Raw genomic sequence first — 22,217 nt, forward strand, 5'->3', positions numbered from 1 at the left:
ATTGGTCCAGGGCTGGGCATCTGATGAAGTCAGACCCATCAGAGACCTTCCCTGGGACTTTTAAACTATAACCAGAAGGCCCTTTGCTCTCCAGTAATACTGCTAAGAAGATGCAAGCTCGGCGTCCATGAATGGCCATGGTTCCAGTCTCAAGGGGAAAGCCAGAGGACGAAGCCACCTCGTGGAGAGAAACTGGCGGCATTCCAGGCTCTGGAGTCCCCGAACTGCCCTGGTCTTATCTTTCCAGTTGTTGGCTCTTCCTTTGGTTCTTTGGGCTACTTTAGTATCCCCAGTGCACTCCTTTTCACTTAAGCTAGTTTCAGTTGGGTTTTTGTCACTAGAAGCCCAGAGTAGGTGGGCTAAGTTTCTCACTCAGCTGAAGGGGATTTGGAGAAAAGTTTCCCGAGATGGTAGCAAAACTCAGTGGGGGCATCCATGAAACGGAGGGTGTCCTGTGCAACCGCTGGGTGGCCCATCCTGAATGAAGAATCTAGGGGAGCATCCACTGCTCAAAAGAACATCTCAGCTACGTTTCTGTCATTTATTTATCCTCAATTTTGGAACCGTTCCCTCCTACTTAACCCAGGATTGAACCCCAGGTGGTCTGACCCAAAGTGTGCTCTCTTTGCACCACACCCCACTGTCCTGCTGCAGAGCCTGGAGACACCTCAGACCCTGAAGCATCCACGACCACAAAATATCCTTGAAACATTCTGTGCAATGAAAAGGAAACTGCTCCGGCGCTGGTGGCCGCAGCGCTACCCCGGAACTAAACAGGAATCTGCAGTCCACCTCTGCAGTCCACCTTGAAATGCGAGCACTACCCACTCACGGGTGTGCACGCATGCACACACACACACACACACACACAGATTTTTTTCTAATACAAGAAAGGCCCTTTGCCAAGCAGGGGTGGGTCTGAAGGAGATTGGGGGCACTTTTCCGTAATTCAGCTGCCCAGAAGAGGCACCAATTTTCAATTCACCAAAGGCCCATATGTGCTGCAGGGCCCTCCCTGTGTGACACCAACTGCTCTGAGAAGGTGGACTGGGCTTTGGGTGAGCCTGCAGGATGTGAGACATTAGGTGGAGGATGGGGAAGTTCCAGGCAGCCTTTCACAGCTCCGTCCCACCCACTACCCCCAGAAGCCATCTCTCCTAAAGAATTACCCCTTTTAACACTGAAATGGAATAGGATAAAAAATAAAGGTGAAACTTCAGGTCTTCCGAGGTGCCTGAGGCCATGGGGTCTAGACTCTGCGTAAACGTTTCTTTCTTAATCTGCCTCGTCTTTCCAGGCTGAGTTCAAATGACAGGCCCCCCTTGAAGACATCCCCCACCCTTGGGTGCAGTTAGTGGCCCCTCCTCTGAGCTCCAAAGCCTCCTGTGCACTGTCCAGTGTCACCTGTTTCACAAACATTTACTTTGCTGGCCACCTCCCCCAAGGCCATGAGCCCCCCAAGAGCTGAGCCTACAAGTTCTATGTCTCTGTCCCCCAGCCCCTCGCACCAGGCCCTGCACAGAACAGGGTCTCAGGAGATGACTGTGAATGAATGAATGAATGGCTTACAAATAGTCAGGAAAACCCCAGCAACTTAGTATAACTTCAGCCGGCAGCACAAAGGAAGAATACCCTTCCTCCTCAGCCCACCACAGATTAGAGCCTTTCTCAAAAGGGCAGCCGCCCACGGGCCACGAAAAGCCAGACCCTCCCGAAGTTAGAGCTCAAAGGAGGAGGAGAATTGGCTTTCAGGATTCCTCCACCTGCAAGGATACAGGGGAGAGCCTGCCCTCGGTCAGAAGGCAGGTGAAATAGGAGGACAAAGGGGGTCAGGGTTGGGGCATGATAGAGACACGGACTTGTCAAGGGAGTCGAATTCATGGATAGAGACACATAAACAGCAGCTGGGAAAGGCGGGGCTCCCAGCAAACCCCACACCAGAATCTAGGAGTGGGTCTCCCCACCAGCCCACTGGGGAGCAGAGGTGGGGACGTGCCTCAAGTGAGGGCACAGCCAGTGATGATCAGATATCCTCCAAAAAGCAACACAGCCCTACCAGCAAGGGTGGGGGAGATGTGTGTGGTAGGAGGGTGGGCTGGCAGAAACATATCTCTGATTAAAAATAGTTGCTCACGGGCTTCCCTGGTGGTGCAGTGGTTAAGAATCTGCCTGCCAATGCAGGGCACATGGGTTCAAGTCCTGGGCCGGGAAGATCCCACATGCCACGGAGCAACTAAGCCCGTGTGCCACGACTACTGAGCCTGTGCTCTAGAGCCTGTGCTCTGCCACAACTACTGAGCCCACATGCCACAACTACTGAAGCCCGCACGCCTAGAGCCTGTGCTCTGCAAGAGAAGCCACCACAGTGAGAAGCCTGCGCACCGCAACGAAGAGTAAGTAGCCCCTGCTCGCTACCGCTAAAAAGAAAGCCCGCAGGCAGCAACGAAGACCCAAGGCAGCCAAAAATAAATAAATAGATAAATTTATTTAAAAAAAATAGTTGCTCACTTCAGCTGCCAACTTGTACTTTTTTAAGTGTCTGGTTTGGCAATACTTTTATTTCTTGATAAACAGATCCCTTAATATCCCCGCCTGTGTTATTTGCTTTTGGATTATCTCGCCAACATCTGGGCTTGCCCAAGGACGACGATGTCCATCTGCCTGACCGACAGATCCCTGCCGGAACCAAGACGGTGGCCGCCCCAGCGCCACATTTCTGGAAGTTTGAGACATTTCTGTTTTATCTCTGCTTCTATTCATCAAAGATTCAGAAACACTAAGGTCCAGACATGGAAAGCCCTATCATGCAATCAAGAGATGTTCATGGCTCAAAAGCGAGGTTGGCATGTCCTGTTCTGTTTCCACACCAGATACCAGCAGGGAGAGGGTTGGTTTGGTCAGAAGAAATCAGACTGACAGGTCCAGCCACAAACTTCCCTCCAAAACAGTGGTTACGATATAAAAAAATCTAAGATGGTGGCTCAGGAAAAAGTTTTCATTTGCTCATTCACATCTTCCTTTGCTCATTTGGTTATTCTTTTAATAATCATGAATTGAGCCCCATCAGGGGACCCCAGAGATAAACACAATGAGGGTCCTGTACCCCAAGGAGCTTTCAGCCCAGGAGGGGAGGAAGGAGAGACCTCCTCAGCACAGATGCAACGTAGAAAAGGGCAGAGGGAGGAGAGGAGGTGAGAAACGGTAGCGGGAAAAACAGAAAAGAAAAAAAAAAGAAAAGTGAAAAATGGGGCGGGGGGGAGGGTGGAGGGCCCCAAGGTGGATAAAAAGCTACAGTGAAGAGCAGTGTAAAGGATCCTTTATCAGGAGCAGGGAGAAGACAAGCTGGGCCAGATCTGGTGATGACACCCCCCCACCCCCACTTGGCTTCTCCTTCTCATTCCTCTGCAGCCAGTTCTGGGGCCTCCCCCTTCCCCACCCAGCTGCCCAGCACCAAGGTACAGCACAGGCCTCTGCCACATTTCTCAAGCCTGCTTTTGAAAGGAAAGGAAAGTTCTGGTAAAGGAGAAGGCCCAAGTGTTCAGGCCGTCCAAGGCCATTCTGGGGTCAGCCAAGGGGCGGGCTACAATTCATTAATGAATTAATACAATTCCATTAATTCAGAATCTCTGTCAGTTTTGACACTGGCTACCCTAAAGTTGCTTTTATACTGTCCATGAAAGAAAGGGTTTCTTAAACAAATGAAGAGAGGAAATTATATTGACTTCTGGGGGCGCCTCCAGTCAAATAAAGAGTGCATCAGCTACCCTCTGTGTTTTGCATGCTTCTGCAAACCGACGCTGCTCATCTGAATCTTTTCTCTGCGTCAAAGCCTGCAGAGCAGTTTCTGCAAGGAAGTAATGGTAAGAGAAACTCTGGTTGTTTTCAGCATTTTCTTCCCTCAACCCCAGGAATGAGACTGTGCAGAATTCCCTCCACCCTCAGACAGGGGTGGGAGGAAAGTGTTTGGAGCCTGAGGGGAGGAGAGGGTCCCGCAGACAGGGTTCAGGGACTGGGGGATTCTTGAATAGTGGGGAGTAAACTCCACTCCTCACAGGGCCCCAGGCAGGGAGGAACCGAGCTTGGGTACAAGAGCAGTGACATCACTCATTCTGTAGGACAGGTGGGTTGGGACAACGGGAATATTCAAGGTGAATATCCCGGTGATAGGGTCTGCAGACCAGAGGCTTCTACCTGAACTTCTATCATGGTTTTTTGGGATTTATTGTTATTTGCAGCTCAACCAAATTCAAACGAATTCCCTGCTTGCTGGGCTGAATATCAGATCCAGAGGAATCTGATCTCTCAGCCACATAAAAGCCATCACTCCGAAAAGCAGAGGTTGTAGCCCATTTTAAAACCCAGTGAAGGCCATGGATACTGCCCCAGAAAAATGCATGCACGTGATATGCTCCACCCGTACCTCTATGTTCCTTCTAAAGTCCCTGCCTGCACGCCCAAGCTAAAAAATATCTGACAAAAAGAGAAGCGATTATCAAAGCACTCACCCCCCGAACTCAGATGTCAGGTCCTGTTCTCACTTAGTGTCACCACAGGGCAGGGGACAGGGTCTCTGCTCCACCCATTCCCATCAGCACTCACTCTCGAGCTGCTACTCATTTTTTGAGCACCTGCCCTGCTGCAGGCACTGGGCTAAGTGCTGGGGCCACGGCCAGCCCCCAAGGAGCTCACAGCCAGTTGGGGAGAAGATGGATGAGCCGGACAGTGTCATGAGTTCTATATTAAAGCTTTTAACAAAGTGCCGGGGGGATGGAGGAGGAAGCTGTGAATTCTGCTGCATGGAGGAGGCAACATCTGAGCTGGACCAGTGAATGAGGAGGATTTGCCAAGTGGTAAAAGGACTTCGGGGGTGGGGGGCATTTCATACGAGGAACTGCATCAGAAAGATGCAGATAGCCCTTGGCATGTTTGGGGAACCCAGGGCATGCAGACCAGTGCTGCCCAGACAGAATGGTGGGTGACAGGAGGGTCTGGAGATGAGCCTATAAAGGTGGGCTGTGACCATAACATACATGAGAAATATAATGAACACTGTTGTCTGCTACATACGGAAGTTGTTACGAGAGTAAATCCTAAGAGTTTTCATCACGAAGGAAAAAATCTATTTTTTTCTATGTCTTTAATTTTGCATCTGTATGAGGTGGTGGATGTTCACCAAGCTTATTGTAATCATTTCGTGACGTATGTAAGTCAGATCATTATGCTGGACACCTGAAAGTAACACAGTGCTCTATGTCAATTACATCTCAATAAAACTGAAAGAAAAAAAAAAAAAAGTGGGTTTTGCCCAGAATCAAAGGACTTTGAATTGATGCTTTGGGCAACAAGCAGCCAGAGAATGACGTGACCAGATCTGTCTGGCAGTGACAAGAAGGACTGGGGGACAGAGGGCAGGGAGACTGGAGGCCAGGAGCCGCTGGGCAGAGTTTGGCAGTCAGGCATGGGTTTCGCTTGGCGGGTGGACCCAGCACCTCCGAGAACAGCAGCTGGAGTCACCGAATCCAGCGGCTCCCACAACAGAGCCCTTGCGTCTCCTTCTGGTCTCACGGGACAGGCGCAGCTGCCCTCCTGTTATTTCAGGTGGGCTCTGCTTCCTCCCCCGCCCCTCGTTACCCCACCTCCTCACATCTCCCTGGCTTGCTCTAAAACAGCCTTTCATTCCAGAATCACAGAGGAGCCTCAGATGTACACACTCCTGGGGGATCTGACTTCCTCTAATGCACCCTCATTCAACAGCTGGATCCAACACAGATTTCCTGAGACTCTCCCACTGGGCACAGAGAGAGCCCTGTGAGCTGTGAGGGAGGCACAGACCCCGCCCCGATGATGCAGTAATGCATGGGGAGGGGGGTGGCATGGACACCAAGAATGGTCCTTCCTGCAAAGCAGCCTGGGTGTGTGCAGAGCCTGGGTGTGTGTGGGTGTTTGGGGAACTGAGGAGGAAAGGAGTCACCCCTCTGGGTGGAATGGGAGTGGGTCAGATTTACAAAGTCTCAATAGTGGACCCCAGGGTTTAAAAAACAGAAGATTTGGGTTTCAGTTCTACCTTTCATAGCTGTGTGAAAGCAAGTCATGCCACCTCTCTTAGCCTCTGTGTCCTCATTTAGAAAGAAACAAATGTACAGACTTCATTTACAATGTTGCGAGGATGATCCAATAAGATACTGTAAAGCTCGGTGTCTAGGGATGGGATTGTAATCGTGTGGTAAGCAGCCTCTAAAATGGCCCCCAGGGCTTCCCTGGTGGCGCAGTGGTTAAGAATCCGCCTGCCAATGCAGGAGACACGGGTTCGAGCCCTGGTCCGGGAAGATCCCACATGCCACAGAGCAACTAAGCCTGTGCACCACAACTACTGAGCCTGCACTCTAGAGCCCGTGAGCCACAACTACTGAAGCCCGTGCGCCTAGAGCCCGTGCTCCACAAGAAGAGAAGCCACCGCAATGAGAAGCCCACGCACCGCAACAAAGAGTAGCCCCAGCTCACCGCAGCTAGAGAAAGCCCGCGTGCAGCAACAAAGACCCAACACAGCCAAAAATAAATAAATAAATCATTTTAAAAAATTAAATAAATAAATAAATAAAATAAAATGGCCCCCAATGATCCCTGCCTCCTGGTGTTCACACCCTGTATAATCCTATCCTGGGTGTGGGCTGGACCTAGTGACTTGCTTCCAACCAGCAGAATGTGGCAAAAGCGATAGGACCACACTTCTAAGATGAGGTTACAAAAAGACTCTGGCTTCCATCTTGCTCACACTCTTCCGCTGTCTTCCTTGCCTGCTCTGATGGAAGCCAGCTGCCACGTTGTGAGCTGTCCTATGTGGAGGTCCACGTGGCAGGAACTGAGGGGGGACACTGAATCTTGCCACAACCACATGAAAGCTCTTAAAAATGGATCTCCCCCCAGCAGTCACTGAGGTAACCCTGGGAAACACCCTGAGAACAGCCCGTGAAAGACTCTGAACCAGAGGACCCAGTTAAGTCATGCTTTGCTTCCTGATCCACAGAAACCCTGAGATAATGAGTTTGTTGTTTTAAGCCTCTAAGTTTTGGCATAATTTGTTATGCAGCGGTAGCTAACTAATACAATCAGGGTAATACTGAAACTGTTTAGTAACCAACTCAGTACAGGCGTTGACCAATCAGAGCAGATGCTGACTGCAGCAACGCAGCAGGGTCTGAGCCACTCGCTAGAGCACTGGGAGTTCAGGGCGGGGACAGTGGAGGGGCAAGTGAAGTGGTGGGAATTAACCTTATGGAAATACTCACACAAGGGCATAAAAGCACCTATTTGCAAGAATATTCACTGCAGTATTATTTGTTGTAGTGAAAGATTGAAACAACTGACAAGTCTGTGCACAGGGGACTGGTTCAATTAAGGTACGTCCACACAATGGGCCATCACACAGCCATTAGGAAGAATGAGACGTGTGCTGATACAGAATGTTGGGCCAGATATACTTTGTTCAGGAGCAGAACAGAGGACATCATATGACATCATTGGTGTTAACTATACGTACGTATACTTACCTGAAGGCTTGTAGCCCTAGAAATACCCTGGTAGCCCTGGTTGCCTCCAGGAAGGGGAATTGGAAGATGGGATCAGGGACAGGAGAGAAACCTAATTTTCCTGTCTCCTGAAACCCCCTGGGAGGCTCCTTCTATCATCTGGGGGAGGGGAAGCAATTATGGTTGTGTTCTGGGAGGACTCATAAACCCGAATTTGGTGTCTTTGGAGATTTTCTAAATAGAGGGTGTGCTGAGTGGAAGGGCCCTGGCTCCCCTCCCCCTCTGCCGCCAGAGCAGTGCCTCTCCCTGGAGATTTTACTGGAAAAACCGGTTCCTCTGCTTGAAGGAAGAAAAGCCGGAACTCATCCTGCCCCTTTTCTCCCCTCAGTTCCCACTCAACTCTCCACCACCCCTCCACTCCCTGCCACTGCCACTGCCCCTGCCAGCCTGGCTCAATCTGAGCTGAGTCCAGCCCCATCCAGGGATCTCTGTGGATCCCTGGGGACTCACCTGGTACGTCCGGGGATGGATTGAGAATCATGAAGGCATCTGACAGGCCTGCTTTGACGGGGTGCTGGGACGAGCTGATTTCCAGGACGGGCATAGGGATCTGCAGCAGGAAGAAGAGGCTCTGTCTACCCCACAAACGCTCTTGGGCCAGCCTAGACTTCCCCTCCGAGCTCCAGACCCATCATCTGCCTGCTGGGCCTTGCCTCTTGGAGGACGCAGACATCTCACACCCAGTGGGGCCCCATCCAAATTCCAAGTCTTCCCCACACTATCTCCAAACACATTTCCTTTTTCTTTCCTCCCTCTTTGTGAATGGTACCTCCATGCAGGCCGGAGACCTGGGAGTCACCCTCAGTTCGCACCCCACTTCATTTCCCTCCTCCTCCGTCTAATACATCTCCAGCCCTGTTAATTAGCTTGCTCACTGGCTCTCAAATCCATCCAGGTCTCTCCATCGCCCCCTCCCTACCCCAAGCTGGCATCACCTCTCTCCCACATCATCTCCCAGCATCCCCTCTGAGCCCCAGCCCTCGACTCTCCACTCTGGAACCAGAGCGTCCTTTTCAAAGGCAAATCCGGTTGTCCCCCTGCGCCCCGCTTCTTGCCCTCACTCTCTCCCCTCCGGCCAGGCTGCCTTCTTGCAGAGCTTTGTACCGGCCATGCTCTGTCCTGCCACAGAGCCTTTGCGTGTGTTTTCTCGCTCCTGGAGCACACTTCATTTCTTTGCTTCCTTAGCTCCTACGCATTCTGCAGATTTCAATTCTTTTCCTCGGGAGAGCCTTCCCTGACCCCTGTTCAGGTAAAGAGCCCCGTGAAAGGCTTTCCTGGCATCTCCATTTAGGAGCACTTGTCACAGTGGCAATTCTATACTTGTCCCCTCAATTAACATCTATCCCTCCAGCCAGACTCTCAGCTCCACAAAGGTAGGGCCGTCAGCCATCTTATTAACTGCTGTATCCCTGGCACCCCACCCTATGTCTGGCACATTGGAGGATCTCGACAGATAATTGCCGAATGAAAGTCTCTGCAGCTGGGCCCACTCACCTCTTTGTAGCTGAATACGATGCGACCATCTTGGTGCAGAGCTGCCTGGAAGGTGAAGCTGCCCCTGTCCTCCCGGTCCTGGAGGTAGACGTGGTCCCACTGAACAACAAAGACTGTCCCTGGTGAGGAGAGCAGAGACCTGGCTGGACAGGGAGACAGCGAGGGCAGCAGGGCCCTGCGGCAACGGTGGCCAACGTGGATGGGCCACAGCTGGGCTTCCTTAGGGATGACGGGGCAGGAGGCAGGAGCTGGGCAGCCCACAAACAGCCTGACTTCCAAGCTGAAGAGGAACCAGAAAACCCTTCTGCAGCTTCCCCACCCCCAACCAGGTACGTGATTGACCATCTCCAACCCCAAGCATGCCCCTTCCTTCTTGCCTATCCTGACCCCTTGAGATGAAAAGGAGGAGAAATAGGGGAAACATCTGTTCTCCCGGGGTGGAAGGTAGGCGTTCAAGGGACAACCTGGTGAGAATAAGAAACACTAAAGGTCTCTGATATTTATTTCACCTCTACTAAGACCCAAGCGCTTTCATTTCATTATCTCATCAGGTAGCAGGCATTTTTGTCCCCATCTTACAGGTGAGGAAAATGAACACAGAAGGGTAGGGTGGCTGTCTTGCTGTGTGACTGTGGGCAAGTCCCTTGCCCTCTCTGGGACTTGGGCTCCTCTAAAGGGGCTGGACCAAGGGAGCCCTGGAGCTGGGTGACTTAAACTCTGAGCTCTGATCTCACCATTGTCAAAGTAAGCAACTGTGGAGTTGTCGGAGCGGCCAGGGTTGAAGTTGGCCATCAGAGGAGCCACATATTGAGTAGCCGTGAGCATCCGATGGACCACATCACCCATGAAGATGAAGCCTGGGGTGGGAAGAAGTGTAGACAAATCATCAGAGATGGCCCAGAGGGGTTGCTTCCTCGTGCAGGAAAGAGCAGTGTAGACGGGGCTGGAAGTGAGTCTTGGACCTCTGTCCACCAGCCTCACGTAGTGGGCATGGGTCTGGCATGTATGGAGCTAAAGGGCCCCAGACCAGAAGGTTCTCTCTGCCCCTCCCACCTCTCTCTGCCCCTTGGACAGTGCACAGGAATCAAAGACAGGCTCCTCATATCAACTGGAAGCCTGGTCCCAGGAAGCAGGCTCTCAGTGCAGTCTCCTCCCTCTCACTTACAGACTCAGAAGCACAGGGGCCAAGGGACTGACCACAGTGGCCCGCACAGACCCAGAGGGAGAGAAAAAAACACACACACAGACATACACACACACACAAGCAAGTCAGTTGATGTGAGGAAGCTGGGCTGAAACACTGATGACCTCTCTCCTGAGAGTGGGGTCCCAAGAGAGCCACATGTGGGACCCTCCCCAGTCCATCTGTAAAAACCCTGTCTCCAGGGAACCTTCCCAGATAGGTCCCAAGTTCTGGCTGAAATCTCCACACCCTCTCCCAGTCCCACAGACAAGGCCTTACCTCCGGTTGCTATGGTGATCTGCCGCAGAGGATGCCCGTAGAAAGGGAAATCAAAGGACAAGAGCACTCTCTGCAGGGGATGGGAGAGAGTCAGCATGGGCCAACCTGCAGGCCAGAGGGCTGGGCATCCACATTGCCCCATGCTTATCTGGATGGGATTGTGGGGGGGGTGTGTGCACAGGCGTGTCCAGGGCAGTACCACAGGAGGGCACTCCAGCTCTGACAAAAACCCCCAGGGTCCCCTGGAAGGCACTTCCCAGACCACAGACCTCAGGCCACAAGCCATGCCCACTGACCAGGTGTGGTGGGCTGGCCCCCAGCCTCCCAGCCCAGGGCAGCGCTGCCGGGGACTGGGGCACTCACCGAAGCCTGCCGGTGGGTGTTGGAGAGGATTCGGTGAACTTTCACTTGGCTCTGGTTGGCCTTGGCCACGTCCACCCACAACTCCCGGCTGCGGGGCTCGCTGGGACCATAGAGACGGGACACATAGTAGCTGTGGTTGTCCTCCTGTCGTTATCCAAGACAGAGCCCACAGGAGGCATGAGGAATCAGGATGCCAAGAACCACAGAGTCTGGATACAAGAATTCATGGCCCTCCCAGGGGGCCAGACCGTGGCCCAGAGCTGGTTTAGGCCTGGGAGCCCTTTGGCCCCGGAGAGCTCAGTACCTGCTCCCTAGCCATGTCCCCAACAGCTCTGGCTCCAGCTAAATCCATACCTGCTGTAGCCATGCTCCACCCTGCCATCCCCAAGACAAGCTAGGAGGCTTTTCCTACAGCCCCTGAGTCCCCCGCAGAGCACACCCAAGGCACGGCTCAACTTGGGAGGTGAGGGAGCATCAGGCAAGGCAGCCCCAAACAGAGCCCTTGTCTTCAGGGAGCTCCCAGACTGAGGGGGAGACAGACCCCCCTTCCTTGGGGAGTACCCAGTTTAGGGGAGAAGAAAAACCTGGATTCAGAAGCCACCAGTCTAAAGATGAAGGCACACCCTTGATCTTGGGGCACTGCTAGTCTGATGGAGCAGGTGGGACTTATACAAACAGAAGACACAGACACAGACCCTCCAGCAGAGAGATAAGACAGGGTCCATATTAGTCACTAAAGGGTTGAGAGACGGGAGAGAAGCAGCAATGGTGCCTTCAAGACATATTTTTAAGCTTTACTATGTGCCTGATGGGGACAAAATAAAAGAACAAGCCAGAACCCAGAGGGCTGGGGGTTAACTCTGTAAAGCCTCTCCTGTACAGGAGCATTTAGGGGCAGAATTTAAAGGAAGCTGGACATGGGCAGCCGAAAGTGTGGAAGAGCCCAGGGAGGCGGCAATGTCAAAGCATTTCAGCCCGTCCGGGAGCACCAGCCACGAGCCGTCGGAGGAGAAGAGGCTGAGCCGGCAGGTCCACTCGGCCGCTGCCACAGAAATGGAGCCGCTGGCTCGTGCAGAGCCCTGGGCGTCGCGGGTCATTAATCAGGCTGTTGGGCAGCAGTGGCCGCAGACACAGCAGAGCTGACCATGTTCTCCCTGCCAAGCCGCCAGCTGCCCAGCCAGCCCTTGCCCTGGGCCCAGCATGAGCAGGGCCGAGGGATGCCTGCTCTCTCCACCTGCCCGGAGACAGACTCTGCTCTTCTGACAAGTGACACACTCTGGGGACCTGGGATCGGGGCAGGGCTGGGGGAAGATGAGCAGGAGAAACATGGGGTTGGGGGTAGATTTCCCACTGCCACTGCCTGGTTCCTCCCCTCCAGCCTCTAGACGGCCGGCCCCTCCACCCATCCTTAGCACAGACGTCAAACAAATCTAAAACACATTCGAGACCACAGCCCTCTGCTCACAAGCCATCGGGGGCTCCCACTGCCCTCGAGACAAAATCCAAACGGCAGCCTCACATACGAGGTCTCACCGTGAGCCAGCCCCACCTTCTCTCTAGCTTCACTTCTCTCTCCCTCTCTCCTTCGCCTGTGCATCCTGTGCACCTACTCACCAGACTGACTCCCCGACAGTCTGAGGCCACCAGTGGTCACTCATGCCTTTGCACACGCTGGTCCTCCTGCCTAGAATGACCTTGCTTTCTCCCCCTGGCAGATTCCTACTTCTTCAATGCACAGCTTAAACACCACCTTCTTATGGATCTTCTCCCCCAACGTGCCCAGTGAGGACCTCCACCGTCCACAGGAGTCCTCAAGGGCTGACTCATGGGTACAGTTTGTGAGAGTCACATGGGCCCATGCTTGCTGGCTTTCTGATTTTACTCATGAAGCCACCTGAGGGGGTCACCCTGATGCCACCACCTCTGGGGTGCCCATGCCAAGGATGCTGCCTCCCATTGCCGTCACAGTCATTTACCCTGGGGTCCCAGGAGATGCCCAGAGGAGGAACCGCTGACCCCCAGTTTGCCCGTGGGCACTGGGGCAGCCGTGTTTATGCCCTGAGCTCACAGCTTCCCTCGGGAAAGCGGCCCCTTCACCTTCAGCTTCTCCCCCACCCCGCAAGAGACCAGATGCCGCGTCTTTTCTCCCTGGGTCTCCAACTCTCCTATCTCCATCCATCTCTGCTGGGGTCCCCACCTTGACCAAAAAAAAAAAAACCAACCAAAAAAATTACCTGCCACCACTATGGAAAACAGTATGGAGGTCCCTCAGAAAACTAAAAACAGAATTACCATATGATCCAGCAATCCCATTCCTGGGCATATATCCAGACGAAACTATACTTCAAAAAGATACACGCGGGCTTCCCTGGTGGCGCAGTGGTTGAGAGTCCGCCTGCCGATGCAGGGGACACGGGTTCGTGCCCCGATCCCGGAAGATCCCACATGCCGCGGAGCGGCTGGGCCCGCGAGCCATGGCCGCGGAGCCTGTGTGTCCGGAGCCTGTGCTCCGCAACGGGAGAGGCCACAGCAGTGAGAGGCCCGCGTACAGCAAAAAAAAAAAAAAAAAAAAAAAAAAAAGATACACGCACCCTTATGTTCATAGCAGCACTATTCACAATAGCCAAGACATGGAAACAACCTAAATGTCCATCTACAGATGAATGGATAAAGATGTGGTACATATATACAATGGAATACTACTCAGCCATAAAAAAGCATGAAATAATGCCATTTGCAGCAACATGGATACAACTAAAGATTATCATACCAAGTGAAGTAAGTCAGAAAGAGAAAGACAGGGCTTCCCTGATGGCACTGTGGTTAAAAATCTGCCTGCCAATGCAGGGGACACAGGTTCGAGCCCTGGTCCGGGAAGATCCCACATGACATGGAGCAACAAAGCCCGCGAGCCACAACTACTGAAGCCTGCGCACCTAGAGTCTGTGCTCTGCAACAAGGGAAGCCACCGCAATGAGAAGCCCGCGCACCGCAACGAAGAGTAGTCCCCGCTCGTCGCAACTAGAGAAAACCAGCGTGCAGCAGTGAAGACCCAACGCAGCCAAAAATAAATAAATATATTTTTAAAAAAGAGAAAGACAAATACCATATGATATCACTAATATATGGAATCTAAAATATGACACAAATGAACCTGTCTACAAAACAGAAACAGATGCACAGACATAGAGAACAGACTTGTGGTTGCCAAGGGGGAGGGGAGGTGTGGGAGGGATGCACTGAGAGTTTGTGATTAGCAGATACAAACTATTATATACAGAATGGATAAACAACAAGGTCCTACTGTATAGCACAGGAAACTCTATTCAATATCCTGAGATAAACCGTAATGGAAAAGAATATAAAAAAGAATGTACATATATGTATAACTGAATCACTTTGCTGCACAGCAGAAATTAACACAACATTGTAAATCAACTGTACTTCAATTAAAAAAAAAAAATCACCGGCCAAGAAACAAAGCCCCTTGCACACAAACTCACATGCAAAGACATGTGAACAAAGGTGCCCAAGAGGAGTCTGAAGGCCCCCAGCCTGCTTCTGGGAGTCACATGGTGAGCGGTTTTTATTCCACCTCAAAGCAAAAACAACAGGGGGCCCTGACCAACACTGTGCATCTGACAGTCTGCAGGACTCCAGCGCTGAAGCCAGTTTAGGTTCAGCTGCAACCACTTGCCACAGCCACCGCTACAGCTCAACTCTTCTCTCCGCTAGCTCCAACAAAGGAGTGGTTTATTAAAGGGCATCCGTCAGCCTAAAATTTTGCCTGAAGAAAGGAAACCAAGTTTAGATGCTATTCAGCCCATCATTTAAATGTCTACCCCCACCGCCACCACCCCCAACCCCCAACTCTGAGCCCCTGACACATAGGGACAGTCAAGATCACCTCTGCACCCATGGCTCAAGGTCCCTGAATCCTTGATGCCTGAGTAGTGTTTGCCAAGGTGAGGCGAGGCCTGTTCTGGGAGTCCAGAACCTTCCTTTTGCCCTTTTATAGGAGAAGAAAGAGGGACCGGTGCCTGGCACAGTCAAAATTTTGGAAGTAAACCTGCCTCTCTAATTCCTAGGCTGTCTTACTATGACCAGTCGGGGAGGGGGACATGAGTGACCAACAGAGCAAAGTAGCGTCTAGGTGGCACTCTAGTCCTTTTGAACGCACAGAAGGTTTAACTGTGTCCTGCATAAAGCTATGTTCAAGTCCTAACCCCCTACCTTGAATGTGACCTCATATGGAAAGAGAGTCTTTGCAAATGTAATTAAGATGAGGTCATACTGGATTAGGGTGGGCCCTAAATCCAACTACAGGTGTCCTAATAAAAGAAAGGAGGGGGGCTTCCCTGGTGGCGCAGTGGTTGAGAGTCCGCCTGCCAATGCAGGGGACACGGGTTCGTGCCCTGGTCCGGGCAGATCCCACGTGCCGCGGAGCGGCTGGGCCCGTGAGCCATGGCCGTTGAGCCTGCGCGTCCGGAGCCCGTGCTCCGCAAAGGGAGAGGCCACAGCAGTGAGAGGCCCGCGTACTGCAAAAAAAAAAGAAAAGAAAAGAAAAAAAGAAAAGAAAGGAGAGGGAGATTTAGATACAGAGACACAGAGGGGACACAGGGAAGAAGGCCATGTGACAATAGAGGCAGAGATTGGAGTGATGCAGTTTACAAACCATGAAACACCTAGGATTGCCAGGGACCACCAGAGACTAGGAATAGTCAAGGAAGGATTCTTCCCTAGCCTTCAGAGTGAGCGTGGCCTTGCTGACACCTTGATTCAGACTTCTGGCCTCCAAAACTGTGAGACACTAAATTTCCATTGTTTTAAGCCACCAAGCTTGTGATATGTTGTCATGGCAGCCCTGGGAGGCTAATACACAGGTGTGTGTTGCGCTGCCTCAAGTGGGGCAACACTGAATGTCTCCCCTTCCACGCCACCGCCACGTTTAGAACATTCTGCGGCTTCCCAGCTGTACTCAGATTGAAGGCCACGCTCCTCACCATGACCTACAAGGCTCTGTGGGGCAAACTCTAGACACTGCTTACCCAATATTCATTACCCCGCTTTTTTATGAATAGCACATTGATTTTGTAGCAAGCAAATTTGACTGCTTGTCTCTCTTGCCTTTGCCCTTCTCCTTATTCCTGCCTGGAATGCAGATGTGATGACTGCAGCTTCAACAGCCATCTTGTGAGCATAAGGACAAGAGCCACATCCTAAGGCTAGTGGAGTGGAGAGTTAGAACCTAGGTCCCTGGAGGGATGCTTGTTAAGTCCTCGGATTCAGCACTCTGTTATACGCAAACATGAATTCTTCCTGATGCATAGTAGTCTGGCCCCAACCCACCACCTCTACCTTCCCCCTTGCTCTCCATGCTCCAGCCCTGTTGGGCTTCTCTCAATTCCTGAAATCACCAAGCGCTTGTCTGTCTCAGGACCTTGGTACTTCCTGTATCTCCAAACCTCTTTCTCATTCAGTTCAGAAGCTGACTCTTCTCTGTCCTTCAGACCTCAGCTCAGTGGTCACTTCTTCAGGAGCACCTTCCTGATGCCCCCGTTACACTCTCATTGAGCCTCAGGCTTCTCCCTCTCGTGTGTTGTACACTTGTGATGACTGACTTGACTTTTTTTTTTGGCTGTGCTGTGCAGCTTGTGGGATCTTAATTCCCCAACCAGGGATTGAACCCAGGCCCTCGGCAGTGAAAGCACAGAGTCCTAACCACTGGACAGCCAGGGAAATCCCTTGACTTGACTTTTAGATTTGTTATCTCCACACTTGCCTTTCCTGTAAGACCATAACTTCCCCACGGGTAAGGTCAGCTTTTACCTATGGTGTTTAAATGATAATAAATGAAGGACCATTCATAGTTTCAGAGCAGGACCATTCAAAGCATAGTTTGTTGAAAGCCTTCTCATCCTTTGTTTTATTGCTACCACCATGCATTCTAGTGACCAGGGTGGGATGGTATTTACCAAACAAAGCAGGACAGCAGCTTATGGGGAACAGGTACTGTCAGGTACAGTGGGAGTCAGTACAGCTCCCACCTAGGAACCTGAGAGGAGGCTTATGTTTAAAACTGCTGCTTGGAGGCTTGGAAAGGGGTCCTGTTTCCATCACCTGATTCCTGGGACTCACCTGGTCAGAGCGTTCACCAAACCTCCACGTGCTGGAAGTGAGGGCCCCTGCACAGAAGCCACGCTCTGCAGTTGTGACGCCCAAACAGACGTTAACACGTCTCTGGCTGCCTCATCTAAGAGGCAAAGGGTGGGGTGACTGGGGACGTTTAGCCCATTGCTCTGTGCCCTTGGTCCATGAAGGACAAACGGTCCACCGCCCCAGCTGGTGCCGCTCCGCTGCGGAGCCAGGCTGTGTGCTGCTGGGGGACCCTGGGACAGACCTGTCTCATTCTTTGAGTTCCCAAGGAGCCCTCCAACGGCATCCCTTAACTGACAAAAATCTTGGACTCTCTCTCAAGGAGAGTCAGAAACTAAAAGAGTTGCTGCCTCGAACTCCCAGGCACACACTCTCTCCAATGTGTCAGCAGATCACCGGGTGAGCACGGGCCTCCGTACCTATGGGTCCCCTGCTCAGGCCAGGTGGGCGAGGCTGAGGCTCTGCTTCTGGCCTCAAAAGTGCCAGGTGCAGCTGGCCTGCCAGGGGAAGGACTGCCTCAGGGGGCAGCGCCATGCAGAATTGGCCACAGGCCCCCAACAGGCCCCAACAGACCACCTCTCCTGGCACGGGGTGACTCTGATTATCCCCAGGACAGTGAAGCCGGGAGCAGTATCTATTCCAAGCCCCGGCCTAGGGAGGCTCCATGGTGATGGGTGAGGCCAAACTGCAGCTTAGAGAGGAGGGGACAACTTGGAGCTGGGGTCACTCCTAGGCAGAGCCAAGAACGAAGCCCTCAGGGGTTGGGGGAGGGGGTGGTGAGGTGCTTGGGAAAATGGGAGGAAAGAGAAGGGAAGTTGGCCTTTGCAGATCTGCGACGGTTGTGCGTGACAACCTTGGGAGATGAGTGCTAAAATTAGTCCCATTTTATAAGTGGGGAAACCGAGGCCCACATAACTCTCTGAAACCAGGTCAGTCTCACTCAAAGGCAGTGACTTTTCCTCTGTCCACTGTTTCTCTGGCTCCCTAACACCATAGAGACACTACATCAACCCCTGCTTACTTATGCTCACACTATTACATGTGAGAGAAGAATAAACCTCCCTCATGTCTAAGTACCTTGTCAGTTGGGCATTGTTTTACAACAGCTGAAACTGTATCCCAAGCCCAGTCAATCCGAAGCCTTCTTCACATATTCCGTATAGATGTGTCTCTTGAAAAGGATTTAGAGGCCGTGCCTGGCAGTGAACTTGCCTGAGGAATTCACCCAATTCACAGATGTCACCTCATTTGACCTGCTGTCTGTGGGGCAGTCCTGACAACCCAGCGGGCAGCCCTCCAGGCACTGTGGACTGGGGGCTAGAAGCTGAGATGGGGTGACCTGAGATTACAGAGGGTCAGGGAGCTTAGCACGAGCCAGACCATTTGGCAAGTCCGCCAAAGGGAACTATGTTTCCTTGAAATGCCTGCAAGAAACCCCAGTCGATAAACCACATTCATTTTGGTAGGCAGCATGATGTGGCTTTCAAACATTTTTGACCATGAAATCCTTTCTTCCAATTAAACTTCCATGGAGGCGCAATACATAAATCACATCAAAGTAAGGCCACTCTGGGGGAAGGAAAGAGAAGGGTCTGGAGCCCAGCCTGCTGTGCTACTTCCTTCCCCACCACCCTCCATCCTACAGCAGCCCATGAAGCACCTCTGGGAACCCTTAGGGTTCCGTGGAGTGCAACTTGAAAACCACTGCTTTAGGATCAAGGGCAGGGGCTGTGGAGTCAGCAGACCCAAGTTCAAAAGCTAGCTCCACTACATAATAGTTGGTGCAAAACCTCCCTCTTCTGTCTGAGCATCAGTTCCCTCATCAGTAACCTTTCTTGCAGAGCTCTTGAAAGGATTAGACAAAACATAGCAACATAAAGCTCTTAGCCCAGTGCCTGGTCCGCAGTAGGTGTTTGAAAAGTGGGAGCTATTAGGATGATTCTGTTGGACCTTTCCAGGAAAGGTCTTGATTGTGGCGGCTGCCTCCTCAGAACCATCCCCAGCCCCCTCTTCAGCACCTGCTGTTACAATGTCTTTTCTGCCTCAATTATTCATGCCCAGAGCCTGCCAGGCACTTCATTTCTGACAGCAGGGCAGCATTTACCTTGGCTGGGCTCAAGACGTTTCTGGACAGGAACTCTGGCTAAGCTGTCACCGTCAGCCTATCACCTGCCAGCCAACTGGCAAGTGGAAATGCTGGGGCAAGCAACCAAGGGCATCCTGCAGGGCCTATTGGAGAGGTCTGGCCAGCCATGCTGGTTAGGATGGCAGCTGAATCCAACCCAGGACATGCTGAGGGGATTACTGGGGGAACGGGCATCCTATTCCCCGCCTCCACCGTTCTAGGAGGCTTTACAAGGGCAATAGGAATGTTTCCTAGATCCCTGCTACTCAAAGTCTGGCCCAGAGACCAGCAGCGTCAGCATCACCTGGGAGCTCAGTAGACATGCAGAATCCGGGGCCCAACCCGAAACCTGCTGGATCAAAGTCCGCATTTGAACAAGCTTCCCAGGGGATTATTTTGCACAGTAAAGCTTGAAGAGCGCTGGTTAAGAAGCACCCTCTGGGCCTCCCTGGTGGCGCAGTGGTTGAGAGTCCGCCTGCCGATGCAGGGGATGCGGGTTCGTGCCCCGGTCCGGGAGGATCCCATATGCCGCGGAGCGGCTGGGCCCGTGAGCCATGGCCGCTGGGCCTGCGCATCCGGAGCCTGTGCTCCACAACGGGAGAGGCCACAGCAGTGAGAGGCCCGCGTACGGAAAAAAAAAAAAAAAAAAAAAAAAAAGCAGCACCCTCTGTCTGGACCAACGCGTCACTCGCTTTCCTCTCTGAGGATCCGAGGACAGACAGACCTGGGTCCTTGTCCTGGCTCTGCCACTCAGTAGCTGTGCATCCTTGGGCAAGCACTTCACCTCTCTGTTCCCAGATAGTATTAGAAACACCTGCCTCCTGGGTAGTTGGGTGGAGGAAATATAAGGCCACCGACTGAGGCCAGCGCTCAGGGAGGGCTCCTTTAGTTCCCTTACCTCATGCATCCGCATGATGACCGCCATCTGCCCTCTGGAGGTATCTAAGCCTCAGGCTGAAATAAACCACCTGGAACACTTGTCATCACAGAAGTGCAGAAAACAGGTCCCCTGGACTAACCCGGGAAGGGAGCGACCCAGCCTAGACAAAGGGGTATTTGCATGGTGCTGAGGGCCTGGGGTAAAGAGGTGTCAGGGTGGGTGAGGCTGACCTGAGAAGGTCCTGGAAGTGGGGATTTGGACCAGGCTTGGAAAGAGGGTGTGAGCTGGCTTTCTAGACAAAGCATTTTTTAATACCCCTCACGCTTCATGGAAAGGAAAGAAGCATCTTATCCTGACACTGATTCTACATGTGGGCTTTTGGAGGATATCAGTCAACCAGAGATTTTGATAGCATCAATATATATCGTATAACCACAGAGAACTAGGAAATAAGGAAAAACAAAACCAGGCCTCCCCCGTCTCTCACCTTGTCCTGTTCTGCCATATTTCCTTCTAGTCTTCTTCATATGAATGTAATTTCACGTGGTTATAATCCTGCTGACTATCCAGTTAGTTGTGTGGACTGCTTCTGTCATGTTTCATGATATATGAAGCAGTTTTTGATGTTGAACATGGTCTTTTAACCATCATTTGTAAAGGCGTCATGGCCATCTACTCAGAAGAAAACCCAGTTTTATTAACTTTTTCCTTACTGTTGGGCACTTAGGTAGTTTCCAGTTTTTATGCTCTATTTTTTATTTTTAAATACTACTGTGATAAATTTTTGGATACACTTTCCATATCCCGGATTATTGCCCCTGCTTCAAAGCCTCGGATATAAAGCAGAACTTCTCAAACTTTAATGTGCATACAAATCACCTGGGAATTAGATTCTGATGCTGCAGGTCTGAGGGGCCTGACCTGCATTTCTAACAAGCTCCCACCATACGTTGAGGAGTCGTTGAGGATATGAAGGGTAGCCCCTGAAGCTTCAAGGCCAGGAAATCCTCTTTTGTTGCTGGGATCCCATTTTTGTACTTCCAGCTAAGATCTGGGGGAAAAAGCACTACCCTTTTTTCCGAGACCTTTCTGGTTAACTTTTCAACCAATTAGCTCAACCGATTTTTATAACAACTCTATGAGGCATTCTCAGTCCCACCTTACAGATGAGGAAACTGAGGTTTAGAGTGATGATATGGCAAAGATACACACTATCTACCATATTCGGACCAGAGTAAGATGACCAACTGTCCCGATGTACCTGAGACTGAGGTGTTCAGTGCCAAAATCAGGACCATCCTGGGAAAACTGAGATGGTTGGTCACCTTGACCAGAGCCTAATTCAGAGTCAGCTAATGTGTATCATTTCCAACCCTGGGTGCCTTTATGTAGATTACTGTATGACACCTTTGCAAGTACACTTAGGCAATATAGCATCGCCATTTGACAATGAAGAAATGAGCTCAGAGGGGTTAAGAAATTTTCCCAAGACAAGGGAATTCCCTGGCAGTCTAGTAGTTAGGACTCCATGCTTCCACTGCAAGGAGGCACGTGTTTGACACCTGGTCGGGGAACTAAGATCCTGCAAGCAGTGTGGTGTGGGCAAAAAATTAAAAAAAAAAAAAAGAAACAAAAGAAAATTTCCCGGGACTTCCCTGGTGGTCCAGTGGTAAAGAATCCACCTTCCAGTGCAGGGGGTGCGGGTTCAATCCCTGGTCGGGAACTAGATCCCACATGCCACGGGGCAACTAAACCCACGCACCACAACTAGGGAGAAGCCCAAGCGCCGCAACGAAGATCCCGCATGCCTCAACGAAGGAAGATCCCGTGTGCTGCAACTAAGACCCGATGCAGGCAAAAGAATAAGGGAAAAAAATTATAAAAAAAAAAGAAAGAAAGAAATTTTCCCAAGACAAACAGCCCAATTTTTTAAATGGGCAAAGGACTTAAGTAGACATTTCTCCAAAGAAGATATACAAATGGCCGACAAGCACATGAAAAGATGCTCAACATCATTAGTGATTAGGGAAACTACAAAGCAAAACCACAATGAGATACCAGCTCACATCCACCAGGATGCTATAATTTAAAAAAAAAAAAAAAAAAGGAAAATAACAAGTGTTGGCTAGGATGTGGCAAAATGGGAACCCT

General features: G+C 51.5%; 1 protein-coding gene across 1 annotated transcript in view; it reads right to left on the minus strand.

Annotated features, from left to right (window-relative positions):
* PLXDC1 (plexin domain containing 1) overlaps positions 1-22,217 on the minus strand; it is a gene marked incomplete at both ends in the record, with an annotated part of 60,818 nt that overhangs the window by 20,950 nt on the left and 17,651 nt on the right. Inside the window, 5 exons of the mRNA XM_082604142.1 lie at positions 8,037-8,136; positions 9,081-9,199; positions 9,815-9,937; positions 10,543-10,612; positions 10,906-11,049. Of these exons, the coding sequence (XP_082460268.1) occupies positions 8,037-8,136; positions 9,081-9,199; positions 9,815-9,937; positions 10,543-10,612; positions 10,906-11,049 (556 nt within the window). The remainder of the gene's footprint in view (positions 1-8,036; positions 8,137-9,080; positions 9,200-9,814; positions 9,938-10,542; positions 10,613-10,905; positions 11,050-22,217) is intronic.

This window comes from Mesoplodon mirus (assembly GCF_964341445.2).
Source record: "Mesoplodon mirus genome assembly, chromosome: 18".
Taxonomy (NCBI): domain Eukaryota; kingdom Metazoa; phylum Chordata; class Mammalia; order Artiodactyla; family Ziphiidae; genus Mesoplodon; species Mesoplodon mirus.